General features: G+C 37.4%; 2 protein-coding genes across 3 annotated transcripts in view; one reads left to right on the top strand and one right to left on the bottom strand.

Annotated features, from left to right (window-relative positions):
• Positions 1 to 1,167: 1,167 nt before the first annotated feature.
• Positions 1,168 to 8,365, bottom strand: socs6a (suppressor of cytokine signaling 6a). 2 transcript variants are annotated; one of them, XM_087788989.1, is made up of 3 exons: positions 8,187 to 8,365; positions 7,560 to 7,634; positions 1,168 to 5,728 (listed from the first exon to the last, which is right to left on the bottom strand). In XM_087788989.1, the coding sequence occupies exon 3, from the start codon at positions 5,600 to 5,602 to the stop codon at positions 3,992 to 3,994; it is 1,611 nt and encodes a 536-aa protein (XP_087645115.1). In that variant the 5' UTR covers positions 5,603 to 5,728; positions 7,560 to 7,634; positions 8,187 to 8,365; the 3' UTR covers positions 1,168 to 3,991. The 2 variants fall into 2 exon arrangements, with proteins under 2 accessions (XP_087645115.1, XP_087645116.1); XM_087788990.1 differs by having other exon boundaries at positions 8,319 to 8,364.
• A 272-nt stretch (positions 8,366 to 8,637) lies between these two features.
• The window catches only part of rttn (rotatin), a 35,139-nt gene continuing 23,422 nt past the window's right edge, over positions 8,638 to 20,354 (top strand). Inside the window, exons 1-11 of the mRNA XM_087788971.1 lie at positions 8,638 to 8,659; positions 12,483 to 12,938; positions 13,108 to 13,295; positions 14,979 to 15,168; positions 15,271 to 15,360; positions 15,732 to 15,822; positions 16,019 to 16,133; positions 17,900 to 18,050; positions 18,234 to 18,402; positions 19,372 to 19,556; positions 19,664 to 19,779. Of these exons, the coding sequence (XP_087645097.1) occupies positions 12,908 to 12,938; positions 13,108 to 13,295; positions 14,979 to 15,168; positions 15,271 to 15,360; positions 15,732 to 15,822; positions 16,019 to 16,133; positions 17,900 to 18,050; positions 18,234 to 18,402; positions 19,372 to 19,556; positions 19,664 to 19,779 (1,326 nt within the window). The 5' untranslated portion in view covers positions 8,638 to 8,659; positions 12,483 to 12,907. The remainder of the gene's footprint in view (positions 8,660 to 12,482; positions 12,939 to 13,107; positions 13,296 to 14,978; positions 15,169 to 15,270; positions 15,361 to 15,731; positions 15,823 to 16,018; positions 16,134 to 17,899; positions 18,051 to 18,233; positions 18,403 to 19,371; positions 19,557 to 19,663; positions 19,780 to 20,354) is intronic.

Here is a 20,354-nt window from a genome sequence, read left to right as displayed (position 1 = left end):
TTTCTCATTTCTCCGTCATTCCAGTTAAATCCACATTGTTTCTTGAACTTTGCGATCGGGGGGGAGAATATGACATTACTGAGGTCAGTGCAAATAAAATCTCCCGATAAAGAGCAGAGCTAGGATAGGCACTTGCATGGTGTGAGGTCCAAAGAATGATGGATGCAGTCCAGGAACTAACGGGCCTAAATTGGGTTCAGAGGCGACTAATGTTTTGATAGATGGAGAAGGACAACGTCTCTGCGGCATGCATCGCCACTTGCATGAAATCACAGGCATTAAAAGAACTCAAACTTCCACTCAGGGCAGAGCGACATCTGCTGCCAGCAGGTTACGGCATCTTTATCATTACCTGCTAGACAAACCAATGTTTTCCTGGCTCGACGATTTAAGGCCATACATATACCGGCTAATTCGTGCTGTCAACAACATCCCTGTTGTAGGTGAAAAATGGGAACACCACGCAGAGCACCAGATGGCAGGGATATATCATAAATCTGACTCAACGGACAAGTGATGGATGCGTTCTCCAGAGTAAACAGTTTCCGCCAAGAAACACACAGAGAAGATTCTGAGCACTTTTGTCCACCACTGTTCATCTAAAGATTGCCGTTTCTTCTTACTTTAATAATGGGATTGATGAGTATAATCAAGGATTTAGACTTTGGGTATTAGCTCACTCAATATGTGTTCATTAGTATATACAATTACAATATTCATCCATACCAGTCGGCCGCATTTGATCCCCAATTTTAAAATCATTGTAGGTCCCACGTTGTATGTTAACCTATGCTACAATATAGGATCCTACTGGGGTGCCTGGCTATGGGGTTATGAGGTTTCATGATACAGTGGTGTAATATTAAGAGCTCCATAGGTGGCAGTCGCAGATTGTATAATGAATCCTCAGCACATGTAGAGGCCTATCATGTGTGCTAGTAGATAGCCCATAATGGGTGCATTTGTGTTTTACTTGGGCCAAAAGAATTCACCTGCACACACATTCGCATCTCCTGCGCGAGTATAAAGTTAAAGTTATTTTAAGAGAAATCTGCCTCAATAGATGCAAATGCAGAGCAATTAAACTTGTAACTTCCATAGTGTTGCATCAGCAAAATGCATCCAATCGCGAAATCTAAAATAGATCAAAACAGAAACCAGTTCGAATACAGCTGTTTTTTCCATTTTATTTATTAATCAGCAAATACAAAAACCTTTCAGACTGTATGCAAAATGTGCAATAAATCACTGTTGATTTGAAGAGAAAATATACAAAAGACAATTTCGTAAAACTGACAACCAATGCAAACTGGAGTGAACCAGTTATTTTTACAGGGGATTTAATTATCGCTACAAATGCTCTCCAACTGACCAGTGGCGGAATATCCAAAACTGTTTCCGCTCTCCCAAGATGAAAACCAGAGTCAGTGTTTTTTGTACATGCATCTTAATTGATGACGTTCTGTTTCCCTGTTGTTAAGGTCAAGAAAAGGCAATGATATCCATAAGCAGCACAAATGTGTAGAACACATTTAGAATAAAATAGTCTTCTGATCTGTACCAGGTTGTTTCCGTAAGAGAAATGGGCTTTCACAAACATAAGCTTGGTAAGCCTCAGGTATTCTCATGGAGATGCACAAAAGAAAGGATCATGTATTTCACCATTAAAATCAAAACGTTATGAAAGTTCCAGCTCGTCAAATTTGAATGAAGAATTTCTTAGGAGGAAAGAAAACACTGAATAACGAAACTTTCACATTTGAACTGAAAAAAAAAAAGGAAAGAAAAAACACGCATGCAAACGAAAAATAAAGTTTACATCCACATTCTGTCTATGATCCTATTCCTTGGAGAGCCCATGAGCAAATGACAGGCTTTTAAACAAAGCTTAGAACTCCCATTGATGTCACAACACAAAAACATTATAGACTCCCATTTAAAAGGAAACACAAAGAGATAAAGAACAAACGTGAAACTGATAAATCTTCATGGTGGACAAATGAGGAGGTGAAGATCCACGCATGTCACGCTGGAAGTTGTGTTGGACAGATTTTTGCTTGAAACTGCTGGGATAATACAACTGATGCCTGAAATAAGTAAATGCAGAATGTCATTGAGCTCCTGACTGTAGAACAATACACATCTTGTTCGTCTCCAACCGTTGTTCTTATTGAAAAGACATCGTCTTACATAGCCAAACTATCTAGGTGCTTCATTTCTATACAACTCAAAAGTTTTTAAATGCTCCTAAGACTTTGAAACATGCAACATCATTTGAAATCTATCTTTAGCTTCGTCAACTTCATCATTTCACTATATCTATGCGCCCGCGGCCTAACTGACAACTAATTTAGAATACTTTTTAAGGCCATGGATGCCAAAATATGCTCATTCATTACGTGAAAACATTTCCCAGTCAAGTTATTTTAAAGCACTTGCGTAGCAAACTATGTGCTCTTCCCTTCGCTCTGGTATGAACAGGCTGTGGAGACATAGCGGGTTTGCGGAGACGTTTGCAAATCTTCACTTTCTCTCCGACCATGCAGCGGTTTTTCATATGTTGAAACCCGTCCTGATGCAAGGACAATGGTTGATCAACACTTTCATTTAATTTAGCCAGAGTCAGGGCAGTTGCTGACATTGAGGTATTGAAACGAACATACAGGTTCGTTCCCATTACAGCTTGTTTAAATAAGCCTAACATCACTGCACACAACTCTGTCTTCCCATCAATGCTTTCAACACCCAAGCCTTTTACATAGATGCTCCCATTACATGCAGATCAAAGTCTTATGGAGTTTGCCTTTGTTTGGGATTGGCCGGACCTTGTGCAGTTTGTGATACATTCCTATGGCAAGATGATTTACTCTTCAAAGTAAAAATGGTACACAGAGAAATGTATATAGCTTCTCCCAAAGCACAGTGTGAATCTCCAGCATCATTGGTACCACTGAATTTAGCAGACAGTCAAAAATTATAAACAGGGAATTATTGAATATAGTGTTAGTTCCCAAGTAGCCAAAATGCAGTATTATTGGAACCTCTGAACACAGAAATTAATCTTGAAATGGGCCCATGTTGGAGACCGTTCCAAAAATGTCTCATACAAAGACAAAATTGAATGCATTGTTTAATTGGCGCTGATCAAGTTTCAAAGAAATTTCTTGGACATTTGTAGGTGAAGCTGGTGTCGTTTTGAACATTTCAAAAATGTGTTAATGTATCTTCCAATGTGCCTTTTACAAATGGGTAATTCACAGGTAGCAGCCACGTGAATAAGTTCTGTATATTTTGGACATACATTAGTGAGCTAGACGGTTGAATATTTAATGCTTCTGGTTTTGCACATCAAAGACTATGAAGGGGTGATAGGGAGTACTATTGCACTATGGAAAATATGAAGAGCAGAACAGAAAGTTAAAATCTTTCAAGAGAAAGTGTGTCTGAGATAAAGAAAAATACAGTTATAACCGTTTTTGTTAATCCTAGCATTTGTGTACTTGTAAAAACAGAGTAAAGTCCATCACGTTTCTGTTTAAAACATCAATCCAACATTAGACTACAATGACAAATTATAAATAGTTAAATTGCGAAATAGGGACCAGAATTGAAGGGATTATTGTAACGTTTTTTTGTTGGCTTCAGCAATGAGATTTGATGTGCGGAATCATGGAGCTAGTCGTCACATTTCATCATTTTCCAGGTGTACACAAATGCTCAAGTTGTTTGAGAAGATGCACTTAATTTATTCCTAGAAAAGGCTTGAATTTAGTGTCTCAAGAGTGCAAAAAAGAAGCATCAATAATTCACTAGGCTTCATCTATCTGCTGTATAATGGAAAGGATTATATCTGCTTGTGTAAATGGAACAGCTGTTAATCCAGACTAAATCCCAAAACTGTAGCATGAACCAGTCAGATTGTGTAAACCTTGATTAAATCTCTTAACTGAAGACAAAAGTGCAAAATTCCACCACTGTCCCATCTCTGTCCTCAGTAGTGCTTCTCCTGCAGGTAATCTTTCATCTTGTTGGGTAAGGGCAGTTTTTGGATAAGGTCTATTCTCGTGTACTGTCTGATTACAAAGCGACAGAGGTACTGCAGAGATCGCACTTGCATAAACCGAGACACTGGGTTGGTTAGTCTGACGGGGTAGGTTGCAGATCCTGCTATCCGAGACCTGGAATAGCAAAACGCTCCGTTCTCCGAGTCTTTAATAGAGTGTTCAATGAGTTCAACTATGGACGTGTGACCCTCCACGTCCGGCTGCTCATAGAAGCTAAAGCGCCCGTTTGAGTGTTCAATACGGGTGTGGAGGGTTTTCCCCTGTGACCTGAAACTAAGGCTGAGCAGGTACCTGTCATCTGAACTGTCTCTTACTAGGAATGACCCATCTGCCAAGTTCACCAGCTTCTCCTCGGCCTCGGAGCGGGTGATGGGGCCCCAGTACCAGCCCTGCCTCGCTAGTTTCTTCAGCTCCTCAGTCAGGCTGGTGACGACCATCGGCCCGCTGCTCTGGACGGAGTCATAAACACGGCTCACCCCTGGAGCTGAATTGGGGTCAAAGTTGAGGTGATGTCTTACTCTCTCAGCAACATGGCTGTCTGTAGAGCTGAATCCTGAAAAAGTCCTTGGGATGTGTCCATGACTTCCTGAAGGTGGCATGGGTGGAGTGAGAGGTGGTGGGATATCGACCCTTGAGCTATGAAGCATTAAACTAGCAGAACTGATGAGAAGACTGTTCACTGAAGTGTCCATAAACAAGTCTGGTGACAATACATTATCCAGATCGTGATCCTCTTGACCCTGGTCGAGATGTAAGGACCCACTGTCTGCCTCTGCCACCACCTCCATAGGAGACAAGGTGTCTAAGCAGCAAGAATGGGATCCCTCTGGGTATATTCCCTCATCTAAAGGCATTGTGTACTGAATATAGTCCTGGGGCGTTAACCCCAGCACCACAGGCACATCGTTTTCATCAATGTTCAGATGCAGCTCACCATTCTGTGGCTGCTGGAAATTCTTTAGGGACTCTGCTTGGTCGTGAAATAGCCCTTCCATTTGTAAATCATGATAGTCTTTTCGGACACCATTGAGATTAGGACTTGGACTAGGAGAATGAACCATTGCTTTCACCTTCACCTCCATCTTGATACATGGATCTTCAGAGTTCACTGGCCGAAAAGGCCATGGCGAAGGGCTGTAATGGTGACTGTGTAGCGATGCAGATCTTAGAGGTCTTTGGGCTTTGACCTCATTGAAGCTAATCGGGGCAGAAGATGAAGAGAAGGTGTCATCATCATCCACAGATCCAATAGTTGACGAGCCACCTTTCCCCTTCGCCTTTTGCTTGGCAGAAAGCCTTCTCTTTAGAGATCCCATAATCCCCTCGCTTTTTGAACGACCCTTATTTTGCCCACTCTTGTCTTCCTCGCTGGCAAGATCACAGCCCGGTAGGTTTTTGGTGTAGCAGCCACCGAAAAGAGACTCCTCCTTCGAAAACTCTGCGGTCACCGAGGGCTGCTGAAGCATGACGAAGTTGCCATCCTCTTTGCCCTTTATGCTGAGGGACTTGCGGATGGTCTTAAGGCTTATCTTCTTCATACTGACAGGCCCTCCAAAGCGGGGGCATGTGATGACTCTCCTTGTTTCCCGACGAAAGCACTATCCACAGTGTCTTCCCATCAGGCCACTCAAAACAAGTCATGCATACAGGGAAGCCATCCAACCCTGCAGAAAAAGAACATTTTTTAGACTCAGCTGAAATTAAATCACCCAAAATCACTTGCATAACAATAATAACAGCAACATTTATGAATAGAAATGATAATTATCTATAATGACTGAAACAATTGCGCAATAACTTATTAATTTACACAAGTCAACTCAACACTTTGTGTCAACAGTAGCTGACACAAAGTGTTGTACAGAACATACAAATATCAGACAAAATAAAAGACAATACAATAAAAGCAAATAAAACAAAGAAAAAGGCACCAAGAACAGCCACTAAGTTTTAAAGTGACAGTGAGGGGGCTTCTCTAAATCGAAATGTTTAAACGATGTGTTCATATAATCCCTGACAATTAAAAATCACAATGATTGTTGTAAAAATAAGCATGACCAACAATTAAAGACCAAAATATTTTAATGTTTGGTTTTATCAACCTTTAAAACAGAACAGATAATCTCACAATAGAAATGTATAGCTCCTTCTTTTGTTTGAACAGTTCCAGAGGTAAATGTAAAAATAATGCTCATAGCCGTGATTGAATGTTTTTTTTATTGGCATTTCCCAACTATAAGCTTTGCTCAACATGTTGCAACCTAAGGTGATGCAAGTAAAAGAAACACTGAAAATGTTGTGCATCTGTTAAGCTATAGAACTTATACAGCATCCTTTCGATACCGCCGTCGTCAAACTTTCTTTACCGGTTAGACCTAAACTGCTCTCTTCAATTAAGGTGACAGATCCTTGGCAATAAAATATTAATTAAAAATCACAACTGGTAATATTTCATGCATCCATTTTATTGCCTGTTGTATAACCTTGTCCCCTCTGAATTTATAATTTTCCTATTTTGTCTTCAAATTCCATTTTCACAGTGTTTTTTTTTATAGATAAATTAGAGGGAAAGATAATAGACAAACTTGACATGTGACCATCTAATTATTATACATTTTAACTCCATCCTAACAACATATATTTCTATGAGTTTAATGGGAAGGAGGGTAAACCAGCATCTGAATTAATTAACATTAAGGATAAATTAAAATTAGATTTGATTACTTGCTTTTTTACTTATTTAAAAAAGAAAATGTGTGACTTGATTCTAACTTCACTTTCTATAGTATTTGTAAAATAAAAGATGACTTACTCTTGTGATCAAAGAATGCATGACCAGCTTATTGTCTGTAAATCCCATGAGCTAACAAAAAGAATTGGGGTGTGGTTTGACGCAAACATCTGGGAGTGACATGGGGATATGCAACAGATGGATAAAGCATCAGTGTATTTTCTTATTTCTACTTATCAATAGCTCCTTATATCGTACGCCAATGTCATAAATGAAGTGATTGTTTATCTATCTTTAGTTATTTTTGAACTCCAACCACACTCACTGCAAGTAAAGTAAAAATGGTTTCCTTGTCTTGAGTTTGAGCTAAATGTATGTCTTTTCACAATAACAAAATGTTTTTTTGCTGTTGATAATATATAGTGATGAAAAAAACTCACTTAACAGGATCATTTTGTACACTCCAGATTTAATCCTTGACAGCTGCTTTTGCTACGAAAAGGACAGTTTAACCTGTTTTTATAATCATTTATATACATTTCTATTTAAGCAGCGTGTGAAAAATAATGATAAAAAGCACAATACGCGTTGGGGGATCATCAATATTAACGCCTTAAAATCTGAAATACAGAGAGTGGCTATACCTGAAACATGGTTGGTGAAAGTGACGCAGTAATCTGACTCAGTGAAATTGGATCATAAACAACCACAAACAAACGGATGTGAAGTGATCAAGAAAGACAGCTGCAAATCGGATTACTCACCATTATGTCGAAGAAAATGGTGACTCTACTTGACTGGATGGGTCAAGTTCCACTTCCACCACCTTTCATTTGATCCTGCAGAAACAAAATGAAGCATTAAAAAAAACGAAAAAAAAAGTACAGAGTGATGCAAGAAATGTAAGAAAGGGGAACTTGAAATGAGGAACACAAACGTCTTGAACTCGCCCAACTAGCAAAAGCAAGGTTTATCCTGACTTGACAAGGCCTGAGAAACACTCCATGCCTGAAGATACACAGTGGTTTAAAATACGCATTTAATATCTACGTTCCAATAAAAGACTTCCAGTCATTGTAACATTAGAACAACAGTGAGTCTGGGGTTGATAAGTAAACAACAACTGCTGCGATTAATGTTTTGCTATTGCACAACTACTACTACTTTGCTAGCACGTTAGTTGGCAGTTGTAAACCTTTCGTTTAAATATGATAAACACAACTATCAACGATTAAAGAAACGTACATAAAGCAAAAAGGCAAATGTATCTTTGTATCGGTAACGTTTGTTTTGAGACGACGCGAACCACAAAACTACGCTTAAACGTTGGCTAACGTAAGCTAAGCTAATGGAGCTAGCATTGTTTGTAGTCGATCAAATAACAAGTTTACCTTTCGTTAAATGTCCTCCCACGTCCAAATGAAAGAAGCGGGCGCGTACATTGTTTTTTTGTTGTTGGTCTTCTGTCAATTTCCACGGCGGGTCTGTGATGACAGACACACAGTCTCACAACACGATGTCACCTCTCAGTCCAGGTTAGCTAGCAGTCAGTAGCGATCGGCCTCTTCCTTTCTTCCTTTGTGCCTGTTGAAGTGAGGCAGCAGCGAATCACACACACAGGCGCTCCATCAAGTTGAAGCAGCAAGAAAAACAGCGAGATGTCTCTGGAAAACCAGAGAAATAAACACACCGAAACATTTTTTAAAGTGTTTTATTATCCTGCAAGAAGGAGATAAGGAAAATAAATTAAAAAAAATGTTTTGGTTTTTTTAAATAGCTTTTGATTCTTCAATTGTAAATGAGTAAACATTTATCAAACATTGAAATTGTATCAGTTTTGCGGTAAAAAAAAAAAAAAAAGAACGTCAAATTATAATGATTTATTTTCATATTTTTTGTTGTTGCTTTCTGTGTAATTGTGCAAATGTTATGTTTATTATTAATAATTATTATTTTTTATAATAAAAGCAGTAAGTAATGAAAAAAATAGTAGTCAAGCATAAAACTAAATATTCATTCGAGGAATAAACAATATACCTGTTCATCTGGTATGTAAGTAAGCAAGTAAGTAATTTTTATGTGTATGGCGCTTTTCTAGACCAGGGTCACAAAGCGCTTAAACAATCAAAACAATATTCAATAAAGTATATACTTTAAAGGGAAAGATAAAACTGATAACACAACAGGAGTTCCAGAAAATCAAGGAAAAGCCTATATAATGTGTATGAAATCCTTTTTTGAAAGTAGGTAAGTAAGTAAGTAATTTATATTTATAAAGCAATTTTCTAGACCATGGTCACAAAGCGCTTAAACAATAAACAAAATACTCCAGAAAAAGAAAAAGAAAACGAAAGACCACGGGAAGAAGCAGCTGACAATGTATATACATTTAATGCACCATTTTATCAAGTTATTACAACTTAATAATATAATTATAATAATAATATATTTGCCATATTTGTACTTTTAACCACTCTATGAATTTCAACGTACACAACATCATGTCAAAATGTTGAAGTCTTCCTCTCCAAGATGCAGTAAGTCCTTCATCATGACAACTTTTTGAAGGTATTACTTTATAAAGTTCACCCCCGTCTGAAATCTCGGCGAATGAGAGGTTACGAGAGCGGAGTCCGTTATGACGTAATAATGGGCTTCACTTGTCCTCCAGCCAGCTTTTATCACGCCAAGCTTTGTTTCTACAATGAGTCACTTGGACGTGGAGACTTCTGGGATTGATGACGCGTGGTGACAAAACCTTGATGCTTTAGCGATCACAGCAAAGTGGGTGTGGTTATGGTAAACAACATTTCATCTCCAGAAAAACAAAGTGTTTTCAGTGGGCGGGGTTTAAGATCATTTTCTAATTTAAATATTTCAATGAAATGAGAGTTTTTTGATACGTTACATCTAATTAAGAAACACTTTTGAAACACGGTTGATCTTTAATATCTTTGTCATCTGTGAATAGTAACATTTCCAATTGTATGTTTTGTTTCCTTATTCTGCTTCAGCTTTAATTGACACACTATTGTATTAATCATTTCTGATAATCAATCATTGTAGTCAAACCATATCCGTGACTGGCCCCGGCGTGGACCTTCCTGTTTACAATCCGGAAGCATCGAAAACGACTCTCCAACTCATTCCAAGTTCATATAACAACTTGAACTTTGAAATGAAACATTGGTTTTCTAATTAATGTCAGTATTGTTTGGAAAGAGATCGTGTTTACCACTGCCAAGCTAATTTGGTCCACATAGTTAACATTTCATTGTTTTTTCCACTCTGTCAAGTGCATGGCAGTCTTTTCCCCCAACCTGCTCAGGGCGGCTGTGAGCAGACACACTCTATGCAAAGACACTAATTACTGAGCCCTATTAGGGTTGATCAGGCTGCCTTCTCTTGATGTGTCGGGGAACAGGAGGGTGCGGCGGCGGTGGGAGGGGAAGGAGCGGGATGGCAGCTCTTTAGTTACATAGCACCAAGGACACTGAGATGCAGCGGTGCCATGCTTTTACAAGCCAAATTAGAGCTGACAAACAAACTTTGCTCTCGCGGAAGCCGGAGTGCAAAAGCAAACGCGCACGACTGCGGGAAGGCTTTCCACTGCTGACAGGGTAAACAGATCAAACATGTACTAATAGCAGTCTCTTTCTATTTTACAAAAACAACTCCCCGCCGCAAGTGTTCCAAAGTAAAACCACAGGAAGCATACAACAAATTGACAATGTTTTATATGAAAAAGTACGTTGAAAATGCATTCATGAAGTGTCCTACTGTTTGTTAAGACACTTAAGATCTGACCAACTCCCTTACATCTTTGGATGATCATTTCGTGTCAAAAATCTTGAATTCTCCAGTGTGTGAATCTTGTCACACTCAAGATCAAACCCTTATTTCAAAGCAGGATTGTAGAGAAGTCCTGGTTAAACTTGGATTACATTTTAAAGGTTGAATATTCAAACTAAATGAACTATATTTCTGTTTGAATAGGCTTTGGACTAAATTATAATCCAATCTGCCAAAATTGATAATACTGTTAAGGATGTATCAAGACCTAACATATAGTCACATTCAATTGGATTCCTGGACTTTGCAACAGATTGAGATATCACTTAAATGTCCTTCTACTAAAATAAAAAATAAAAAAATAATAAGAAAAAGTTACATGCTGGGGTTGTTATCTTACATCGTTCTAATATCAAACGTACGTGGAAATCGCAGTCGAGTCAATTCCACAGAAAAGAAAAACTGAACTCACCATTAAAGAAATCTAACACATCAATTTCTCCTTACGTACAATGAGAGTTTTCAAGTGTATTAATCGCTGGCATGGCAGCTGCGTCCAACATACGACTAAATGACTCCCACAGCCATCTAGACTTGAGCCCATTCCAAATTGCTGGCTGGTAACAACACTGAATAAATTGTGTTTGCATGCTTATGTTCTTCATGTCTGTTCCCCTTGATTTAACATGATTAATTATGCTAGCAATTTCTTGTGTTTTTCAACCATATGGGTGCAATCGTTCTTAAAACAACACTTTATTGATTGGCTACTTTTATATTATTATAAACATTTATTCATTATCTCTATTTAATGGAGCTTTTTGATCCAAAATATATAACATTGTATTACTGATAGTAGTTATTATTCAAGGTGTACATAAAGAGGGCTGCTGTTTTTTTTAATGCAGCTTATGGGATATTAAAATTTCAAAGCAAATATACTGTAAGTGCAACACACACGTATGCACACATGCACTAACACAGTATATGTAAGGCAACTTTAGGTAAGTAACACAAGGTCAAAACTAAAGCATTTTAATCTAGAAGTCTAAAGAAGAAAAAATTCAGGACAAAAGTGCATCTAATACAAAGTGCGTTACAGTGTTGGGAAAAACAGTTTATTTATCCATGTATCACTTTTCCACTTCAATAATCACCTAGGTTGACACTGTGTATGTTTGGAAGATGTTATAACCTAATTAACACTCGGCCGACTCTTTATATCAAAAACACATCATGTGTCAGATCTGGTGCGACCGGATTCTTGTTTCTGTCGGGGGACATTTATAGATGGCTCACTGAGACCGTAATGTTCTGATATAAGGTGTTGAAGGGAATGTGAGAATGTTTCCTTCGGTTTAAAGTATCTGAGGAAACATCATTTTCTCTATTAAATAAAAATAATTGTTCATTTTGTTTATAAGGCGCCTTTCAAAACACATAAGGACACCATACAGACAGATTACAAAACAAGTTTTAAAGTTAAGAGAAATAGAAAAGTTTATTTTTATTTTTTAAAGGGAACTACAAAATATAGACATTATAAGACAAGAGTTACAGTGAATTAGCCAGTTTAAAAAGGTGAGTCTTTAGGTGAGTTTTAAAAACAGTCAGTGTGTTAATGTATGTTGGGTCGGTGGGAGCGAGTTCCAGTGACAAGATAAATATATATATTTACATGTGTGTGTTAAATGATTATTGATTTCATAATGTTCTCTTCCCATTTACCATTTTCAGAGGAAAACTCAAAGTATCTCTCTGTTTAGATATTATATCCCTGCAAATAACTCAATAAAGATGAGCTTTAAAACTGAACTTATTTTATTTCCAACAGCCATTATAAGAATTATACTTTACTTTACGTTGTGTCTAATTTGTAAAAAAAAAGAAAAAAGAAAAAAGAAAGCTACACTTTGATCAATTTTAATCGTTGTAACATAAATAATAAACATGCGTTCAGTCCGAATCCAGGGGTGATGAGTTCAAATCTCTAAACAGGAGCTTTTTAAATCCTTTTTAAAATAAACTTAAAATAAGTATGATCGGAACAGACAAAGCCTAGTCAAGTCAAGTGAAATATGCAGCAAGTTGAAATATGTTTCAAATAAAAATAAAAATAAAAAAAAGTACACCCACGCGCAATGTTGACGTCCTTGAACGCACCACAACCAGGAAGTAGCCGGAATGGCGCGTTTGTCAAAAACAAGCCCGGCAACATTGATCTGCAGACGCTCAGAAAGAGCATCTTTATCCAGTCACATATAAACTTCATTTAAAGCTTAGTTTGCAAAAGAAACTCGCAGCAAATTGCCCCACAAAAATGGACTTAGCTCCGGTTATAAAGAAACTAGGTAGGATAAACTATTAGCTTTACTTTAGCATTGCTTTTGAGTTGACATGTTATTATACGCAACATATGATCTGATGTTATATTAATATTATAATGCATTAAACCAGTCTAAATAACATTGTCAAAGTTGTTTCGACGACAGACATTAGCTGTGTTTTCTCTCGCCACAGGACACTCACTCGTGGAGATCCGTGTCCGCGCATTGAGGAGCATCGTGAGCAAGTTGGACCATTCTCTGGTCACGATCCCGGACGTCGTGCAGGAACGCAAGCTGTTCGTGTGTCTGCTGGAGTGGTTCAATTTCCCAGAGGTGCCCATGCAAGAGGAGGTCCTTGAGCTGCTGTCGACTCTATCAAAGGTAGATGGTCACCGTGTCCCTCAGAGGGTTCCAATGAGGAAAGAGCAGAGGTGGAAAAACTGACTGTAATAGCTTTATCAAACTAGATAAGTTAGAAAATAATGGGTTGTTGGACACAACATCCTTTTCTAGACATGCAAACAGTTTTAAAAAGGATTGATATTGTTTTTGTAGAAGATTATACAGTATAGACGATACTGAGATTAAACTTGAGAATGTTTTCATTTTGTTGTATCGTTCTTCTTGCATATTCTAATCTTTTTTTTTTATTATATAAATTCATTTGCTTTGTGAATATGGTGAGAGTTTGGTTACATCAGTGATCTGATCCAGCCTTACACCCCAGCTCGGGCTCTGAGGTCTGTGGATCAGAATCTACTGATGGTTCCTCGCACACGGTTCAGGACCAGAGGAGAGAAATCCTTCCAGGCTGTTGCTCCTAAGCTTATGAACGATCTTCCTCTCCCTCTGTGTTTGATGATCTACTGACTCCTTCAAGAAACATCTGAAGACTTTTTTATTTGTTCAGGCTTTTCCTTGATTTTCTGGAACTCCTGTTGTATTATCAGTTTTATCTTGCCCTTTAAAGTATATACTTTATTGAGTATTGTTTTTGATTGTTTAAGCGCTTTGTGACCCTGGTCTGGAAAAAAGATGTGCATAAACAAACAATCAACCCGTTGAATTATCAACCAACTGACTGATCATCAATACACATTAAAGAACTCACACACACGCAAAGAAAGAAGTTCTAATAATCACTAGAGACTGAGGAAACACTATCTTATCGTCTTGCCTTGAGGGAACGCTAAAGGTTAACAACACCAAACTAGAAAACACACATTACAAGACGACAGATTCTTTCCATCTCTTATTCCCTCCTGGGTCCTTTAGGGATGGAACATAGCTCCAGCTACAACCAGAAACCACACTTCAATCCAGTCACCGTTACTTTACACACAGCAGAATAGCTATAACACAATAATTAGGTACACAATAAATAAAGTTTTGTTATTATAATACAGGAATCTATATTCTTAAAAGCATTCGAATAGAAAGGATTTAAAATAAATGATAAAGAAGGGAAAAATGATACAAAACGTATATAAAAATTGCAAAGTAATCATAAGTAAGTAAGTAAGTAATTTTTATTTGTATAGCGCTTTTCCAGACCAGGGTCACAAAGCGCTTAAACAATCAAAACAATATTCAATAAAGTATATACTTTAAAGGTCAAGATAACACTCAGAACAACACAGGAGTTCCAGAAAATCAATATAATATATATTTATTAATATAAATAATTAAATCTACTGTTAATGTTAATTGTTTCTATGATTTTATTATGATGAAATCAACATGTGTCTGGCTCTAGAAAGGTATTATACCTGTTTAATTACAATTATAAGTTTAATTATTACATTATATGACCATAAGTTATATCACAATTACAATGTCCGTTCTTGTAAGGTTTGTAAAGTGTTTCCTCCGCCATAAAAATTCACTACTACCCGAAACAATAATTTTTCCGTGGAATTTAATTTAATAACGCTTATGAAATGAATAGAGTTTATTGAAATGATTCCCTTCGCGCAGCCTGATCTAAAAAAAAAAAAAAAAAGAAAACTTCTTTATTTATCATTTTATTTTATTTTGTTTTTTAAAAAGAAATTACTTTTGCAGCATCCAAATGCGGCGCAGATGCTGAGAGACGTTGGGGCAGTGGACTTTCTTACCCAACTGTCGTCAAACGTGGAACCCAGACTGCGAGCTGTCATTGATTCAACCCTGGACCAGCTGTTCCAGCTTCCAGAACTATTCCCTCCTCAAACAGCGACCTCCTTACATGGGCAGCCAGCAGTATCTGCAACAGGTGTTTCATATCAACCAGTTCTTTCAAGCTAATGCCATACTGGGAATTCTGTTTTTTTTTTCTTTTTGTGTAATGCAAAACATTTTTCTTTGACTCCTACAGCTATAAATGCAGAAGTTGAGTTTCCTAATGGTGGGTACTTCAACAAGAGTGCCACATGCCCTACAGATCTGCCTCCAGGAAGGATAGCAGGTAGTGTTCATTATATTAATGTGTATCATTAAAAGGGAGCTGTCCAATATCAAAGGATCCCAGTCTTTCACAGTGTGTTAATGTGTATTTTCGACATGCTACTTTGATTACAATAACATACTTGTAATAAATGTTTTACTGCATACAGCTTTTTTGACTTTTTAAATCTATAAAATATTTAAATTAGGGTTGAATGTAGCATACGTCTTTCTAATAAGTCCTCTGTTCCGTCTCTGCTGCCTCTTGTGGGATTCCGCCACCAGTCATATTAAATTCCAAAGCAATAAAAGGTTCATTATTCATTGTGTTGTTATGTTTTGAATGTATTCCACCCTCACTTCTCTTACTAATTTGAATAATTATTTGTTTAGTGCACGAGTCTGTACGTTGCCTCAGGTTCTCTGTTTTTCCGTGGCTGACTTTGACGAACACAGACAGACACATCCTGTCATCCAATGAGAAGTAAGAGATCCTTCTTGTCTTGTTGATGAACATGAGATTTGAGTGAGACTAGTTTAAACTATTAACATTTGTAACATTGTTATAAATGAGTTCAAACATTAGTTAATGATGTAGTACACTTTAGTGTTGTTTTTCAAATTTTGTTTGACCATTGTTTGCAGTCGAGACCTTTTGAGTTATGGTGTGTTTCTAACAGTTCCTTAAGGAGCAGCAATCCCAACTTGGTTTGGACAACATGTGAGCTCCTGTGTGATGTTATAATGAAGGACTTTCCTGCAGAGATCTTCTTACAAAGGCCCAGCATTGTACAGGTACGTCCTTTTAATCAGTTATTTTTTATTTTCAATATTAATGATTAAAGCACTCAAGGTAAGTCGGACATCTCCAAACCTGCTTATTTATACCCAAATTGTCATTGAAAAGAACCCTCTACCTTTCTTTTATTCATTAAAGAATATTTTTGAAAGCATTTAGCTCTATAGGGCAAAAGCGTAAGCACAGGAGTTCGCCCTCATGTGTCATCTGCACCACAGATAGTAATAAGCCATTCAATGATTTTTGGATCCCCACCAAATTAAACCAACGATCGATTAATTTACCTACATTTATTTGCAATTTATCCGAGTTATATTACCAACATTTGGATAGATAAACACCGTAATCACATGACCTCCTTGGCAGTAGTAATTATTCAGTCATTACGTGACTTTATAGCTCATCTTTTCCTATTTCCGAAAATTCGATGTAAATTCTATGAATGTCAATAAGTACAAAAGTGGCCTTTAGAAAAATTTCAATATTTACTTACATTTACTTTAATTCAGTAGTATAGTTTTTACTGTCGTAAGTTAACTCATAGAAAGATTTTTTTTTCTTTCTTTTTAATAGAATTTGACAAGAAGGAGCTGTCTCGTCTCTAGTAGAAGAACGCGCATTTCCCTGATCCTTAAAACTATGCATTGGCTGCCAGTTTCTTTCAGGATCCATTTTAAAATGTTGTTTCTTACTTTTAGAGCTATTCATTGTCAGGCTCTTCCTTACATCAGTGATCTGTGTTTGATGGAGTCTACTGACTATTTCAAGAAACATGTTAAGAATCTTTTCTTTATGCAGGCTTTTCCATGATTTTCTGGAACTCCTATGTTTGTCTCTATGTTGACTTGGCTTTTAAAGTATATATTTTAACAGTGTATTGTTGTTGATTGTTAAAGCGCTTTGTGACCCTTGTCTAGAAAGGCGCTTTACAAATAACAAATACTTACTTACTTACTACTATTTAATTTTAAGTTTAATATTTGATATGTCTATTCTATTGCTATCAGTATTTCTTAACGAATCTCCACAAAGGTTAACTGAAGTTTGCAATGCAATTTTGACTTATAATGTATATTTTAAGTCACAATTTATTCTAATAAAACGCTCCCTTTCTTTAATGGTTTTGAGGGAGTTTAAAAGCAATTCTGTATTTCCTTGTTGACGCCCGGGCAAGTTAAATGACGTCTTCTTCAGGTGAGCATTGTGACTGACCCACTGTGGGATTTATGGGTTGGTCACTCTTAAGGGATTTCAAAAATAATAACCTGTCAGATAGCGTCCTTGGCCAAAGCTCCAATATGTAATTCAGTGTCCCTGATCTAATAGGCAGTTCTAAAGGTGTGGGAAAGCTTACTTTGGGTGTTGTAAGTGCCATCTTGGTGACTGATATGGGCACGACTTACTCAATCCCAGGACTGTTCTTTGAACTTGGTGAAACTTAATAATACAAAACCATACTTCATGTATATCTGCTTACTTGATAAACGTTATACTGTAATTTAAAAATATTTTGTTTGTCTCATTTGTTCGCAGAAACAACATTTGCTTACATCTTACAAATCCAATGCCCCTATAATATGTGTCTTAAGTTCTCTCTATTACCTACTTATCTTTCCAAAAAAAACATCAACTAGTTTTTAATTCGTAAATTTAAATTTGCAATCTCTTTATTTATTCTCAAATTGTATTATTAGGAAAACAAATTTCGTAAAAAATCCCTCCCATTTTCAGTAATAATCCACTTTTTCTTCTCTGATTTCAGAACCTGTTTTCACTGTTGCGACATGGCTCAGAAAATGGGGAACCTAGTTACCTTCACTTGCAGGCTATTTCCTGCCTGCGTCAGCTCTGTGCAGGCCTCAGGCAGAGACTTCGCTTCCATCAAGATCCAGGGTTTCACTCTAAAAAGCATGGTAGAGTTCCTTGTTGGCTGACAAATATTTATGACTATTTTTCATATTCCTTTATTGATTAAATGAAGATACCCACATATGTATTTAAGAATCACATATTCTATGAAAATCAATAAAACCAAGACTCAGGATTTTCTTCATACGAGTCAAGTGCTTAATTCGTCTTCATTCGTGCCTCTGTAGACCCAGTATCCCAGAACTCGTCACTTTCCCAATCCCAAGACGTCCGAGGGACAAGACGTTCCCGGACCTCCTCCCCAGGAACGGCGTGTTCTCCCCGACCTTCTGTTGTGGGTCGTACATCCCAGAGAGCTAGGGGAGATGGCCAAGATGGAGATGCAGTCTCAAACAGGTGTGTGATCGAAGTGAATAAGTGTTGGGCTTTATTAAAACCCTGATGAAGGAATTGAGAGTCCGCCACATGAAGGTGACTGCAGAGCTTATTAAGAGTTAATAGGGTTCTCTTGGCTCAAGGACTACACAACTCAACCCCATGTTTTATGAATGTTTCTGGTAGAAATAACTTGTTTTGAACAAGTTTGGTCCAAAGAGAAGTAGAATGAAAATGAGAAGATCTAAAACCTGGTTGTTTTTCTTGTTTTTTTTTACTGATGCTACATGTACATGCAAATTTAGTCATAGTCACTGACTGGGGAAAGAATCGCTGTTTTACTTTTAAGAAAATCATGATTTAAGCTCTGGTTTAGTTCTGAATATACTGGAAATCTTTGCAACTAAAAAACACAGCACATTCTTCTACACAACGCTTCACTCTTGTCTAGAAACCCCAAGACAATTTTGAATGAATAACACAATGTATTAATGTAATTACTCTTAAGTTGTTGTAATATTTTATTAGATTAGATGATAAATGTAAGATTTAACGTTTACATTTTTTTTTTGTGAACCCCGAATCATGGCAACAGTAGTTAAAAACACATAATTTGAACCACAATTCCTTGAAATCTTTTCAAATTCAGATGAATTTATAGAACAAACAAACATTTAATCATCTGCCCCATTATTTCCTGAACATTTAAATAAAGTATATTTTGAACAACAAGAGACAAATATACTAACAATACTCCCTTTGCAGAAGTTAACATGATTTTTTGTTCTATCGCAGCATTTATCACTAAACTACATTGGTCTTATAGTTTGACTGAAGCTTGTGTTGTAGTTTCACAAGAGAAACTTTCCGTTACATTAGTAAGAGTACCCTCTAGTGTTCTAGTTTTTAAATTATTGGCAACACTGGGTACTGTGTTGACATATGATATTAAATTATTTATTAAAAACGGTATACTATTGTTTGCTGCAGTTCACAGAGAGGTGGGACATCAGTGGAAGCTGTCATAGACAGGCCTTCCTCGCCTGCAGATGTTCTCCAATTGGCGATTCCTGACTTGGGTGTGGAAGACGTTTCTGAGCTGCAGCTGCAGCAACTCACTCTACCTCAGTTCGCTGCTGCCACCATGGAGCATGCCATACCGCTGCTGAAGACTGGTGGGTGTCAACCATAGCAGTAACTGTGCAGGAAATTTGTCTTGAAAAACAACAAAAGATAAACATTTTTTTCTCATCCATTATTATTATTTTTCGCTCTATCTCAGATGGCAGTCATGTGTTTCGTCGAGTTCTGGAGCTGTTGTGCGACAGCGTCATTCTGATCGGGAGCAGTGTTTCTGAGATGGTCTGGGATGATCCGAGTCTAGTGGGGATGGAACTGGCAAGTCAAACCTCAGCTCATGACAGCCTCTTATGTAGATGAATGGGTACACTCAGCTGAAAGGAGGAACACGGTCGGCCACCAGACAATTTGCCAGAATCACAAGCATACGGTCCTCAACTATCAAGAAGAACTAGTATGATTCAGCTGAATACATTATAATTCAGTCTACCGCCTTCAAATGTCTTAATCTCACCATTAAATACACCAATCTGTTTTTAATGGTTAATAGTTACTGTCGTCATTCATCATAATTTCACTCCCAGCCTAAAGTGTGTCCTTTATGATGCATAGTTCTTAAATGCTTATTACCTACCTGATATTTTGGGCAGAGGGGCAAACTCGACAACCCTGTATTGTTCTTATGTGTACATATTTTTTTGTGAATACAACCTCTACTTGATCTTAAAGCACAGCACGCTAGGAAAACCATGTATAGGGCGTCTACTGCCCCCTGCCGGCTCATTTATTTCCATCAACTTAATTTTTCCTCAGAACAAAGTGGCCAAGAATAGATCGCTCCAATTTATTCATACCGGGATAGTGTGGATCTGTATCTCATCCACAAATAACCC

Source organism: Callionymus lyra, chromosome 4 (genome assembly GCF_982586985.1).
Source record: "Callionymus lyra chromosome 4, fCalLyr1.hap1.1, whole genome shotgun sequence".
NCBI classification, from domain to species: domain Eukaryota; kingdom Metazoa; phylum Chordata; class Actinopteri; order Syngnathiformes; family Callionymidae; genus Callionymus; species Callionymus lyra.
This window is presented reverse-complemented; position numbering and strand designations above follow the sequence as displayed.

Bases quoted from the DNA above. Each gene is read 5' to 3' on its own strand.
- socs6a (XM_087788989.1), bottom strand. From the start codon at position 5,602: ATGAAGAAGATAAGCCTTAAGACCATCCGCAAGTCCCTCAGCATAAAG.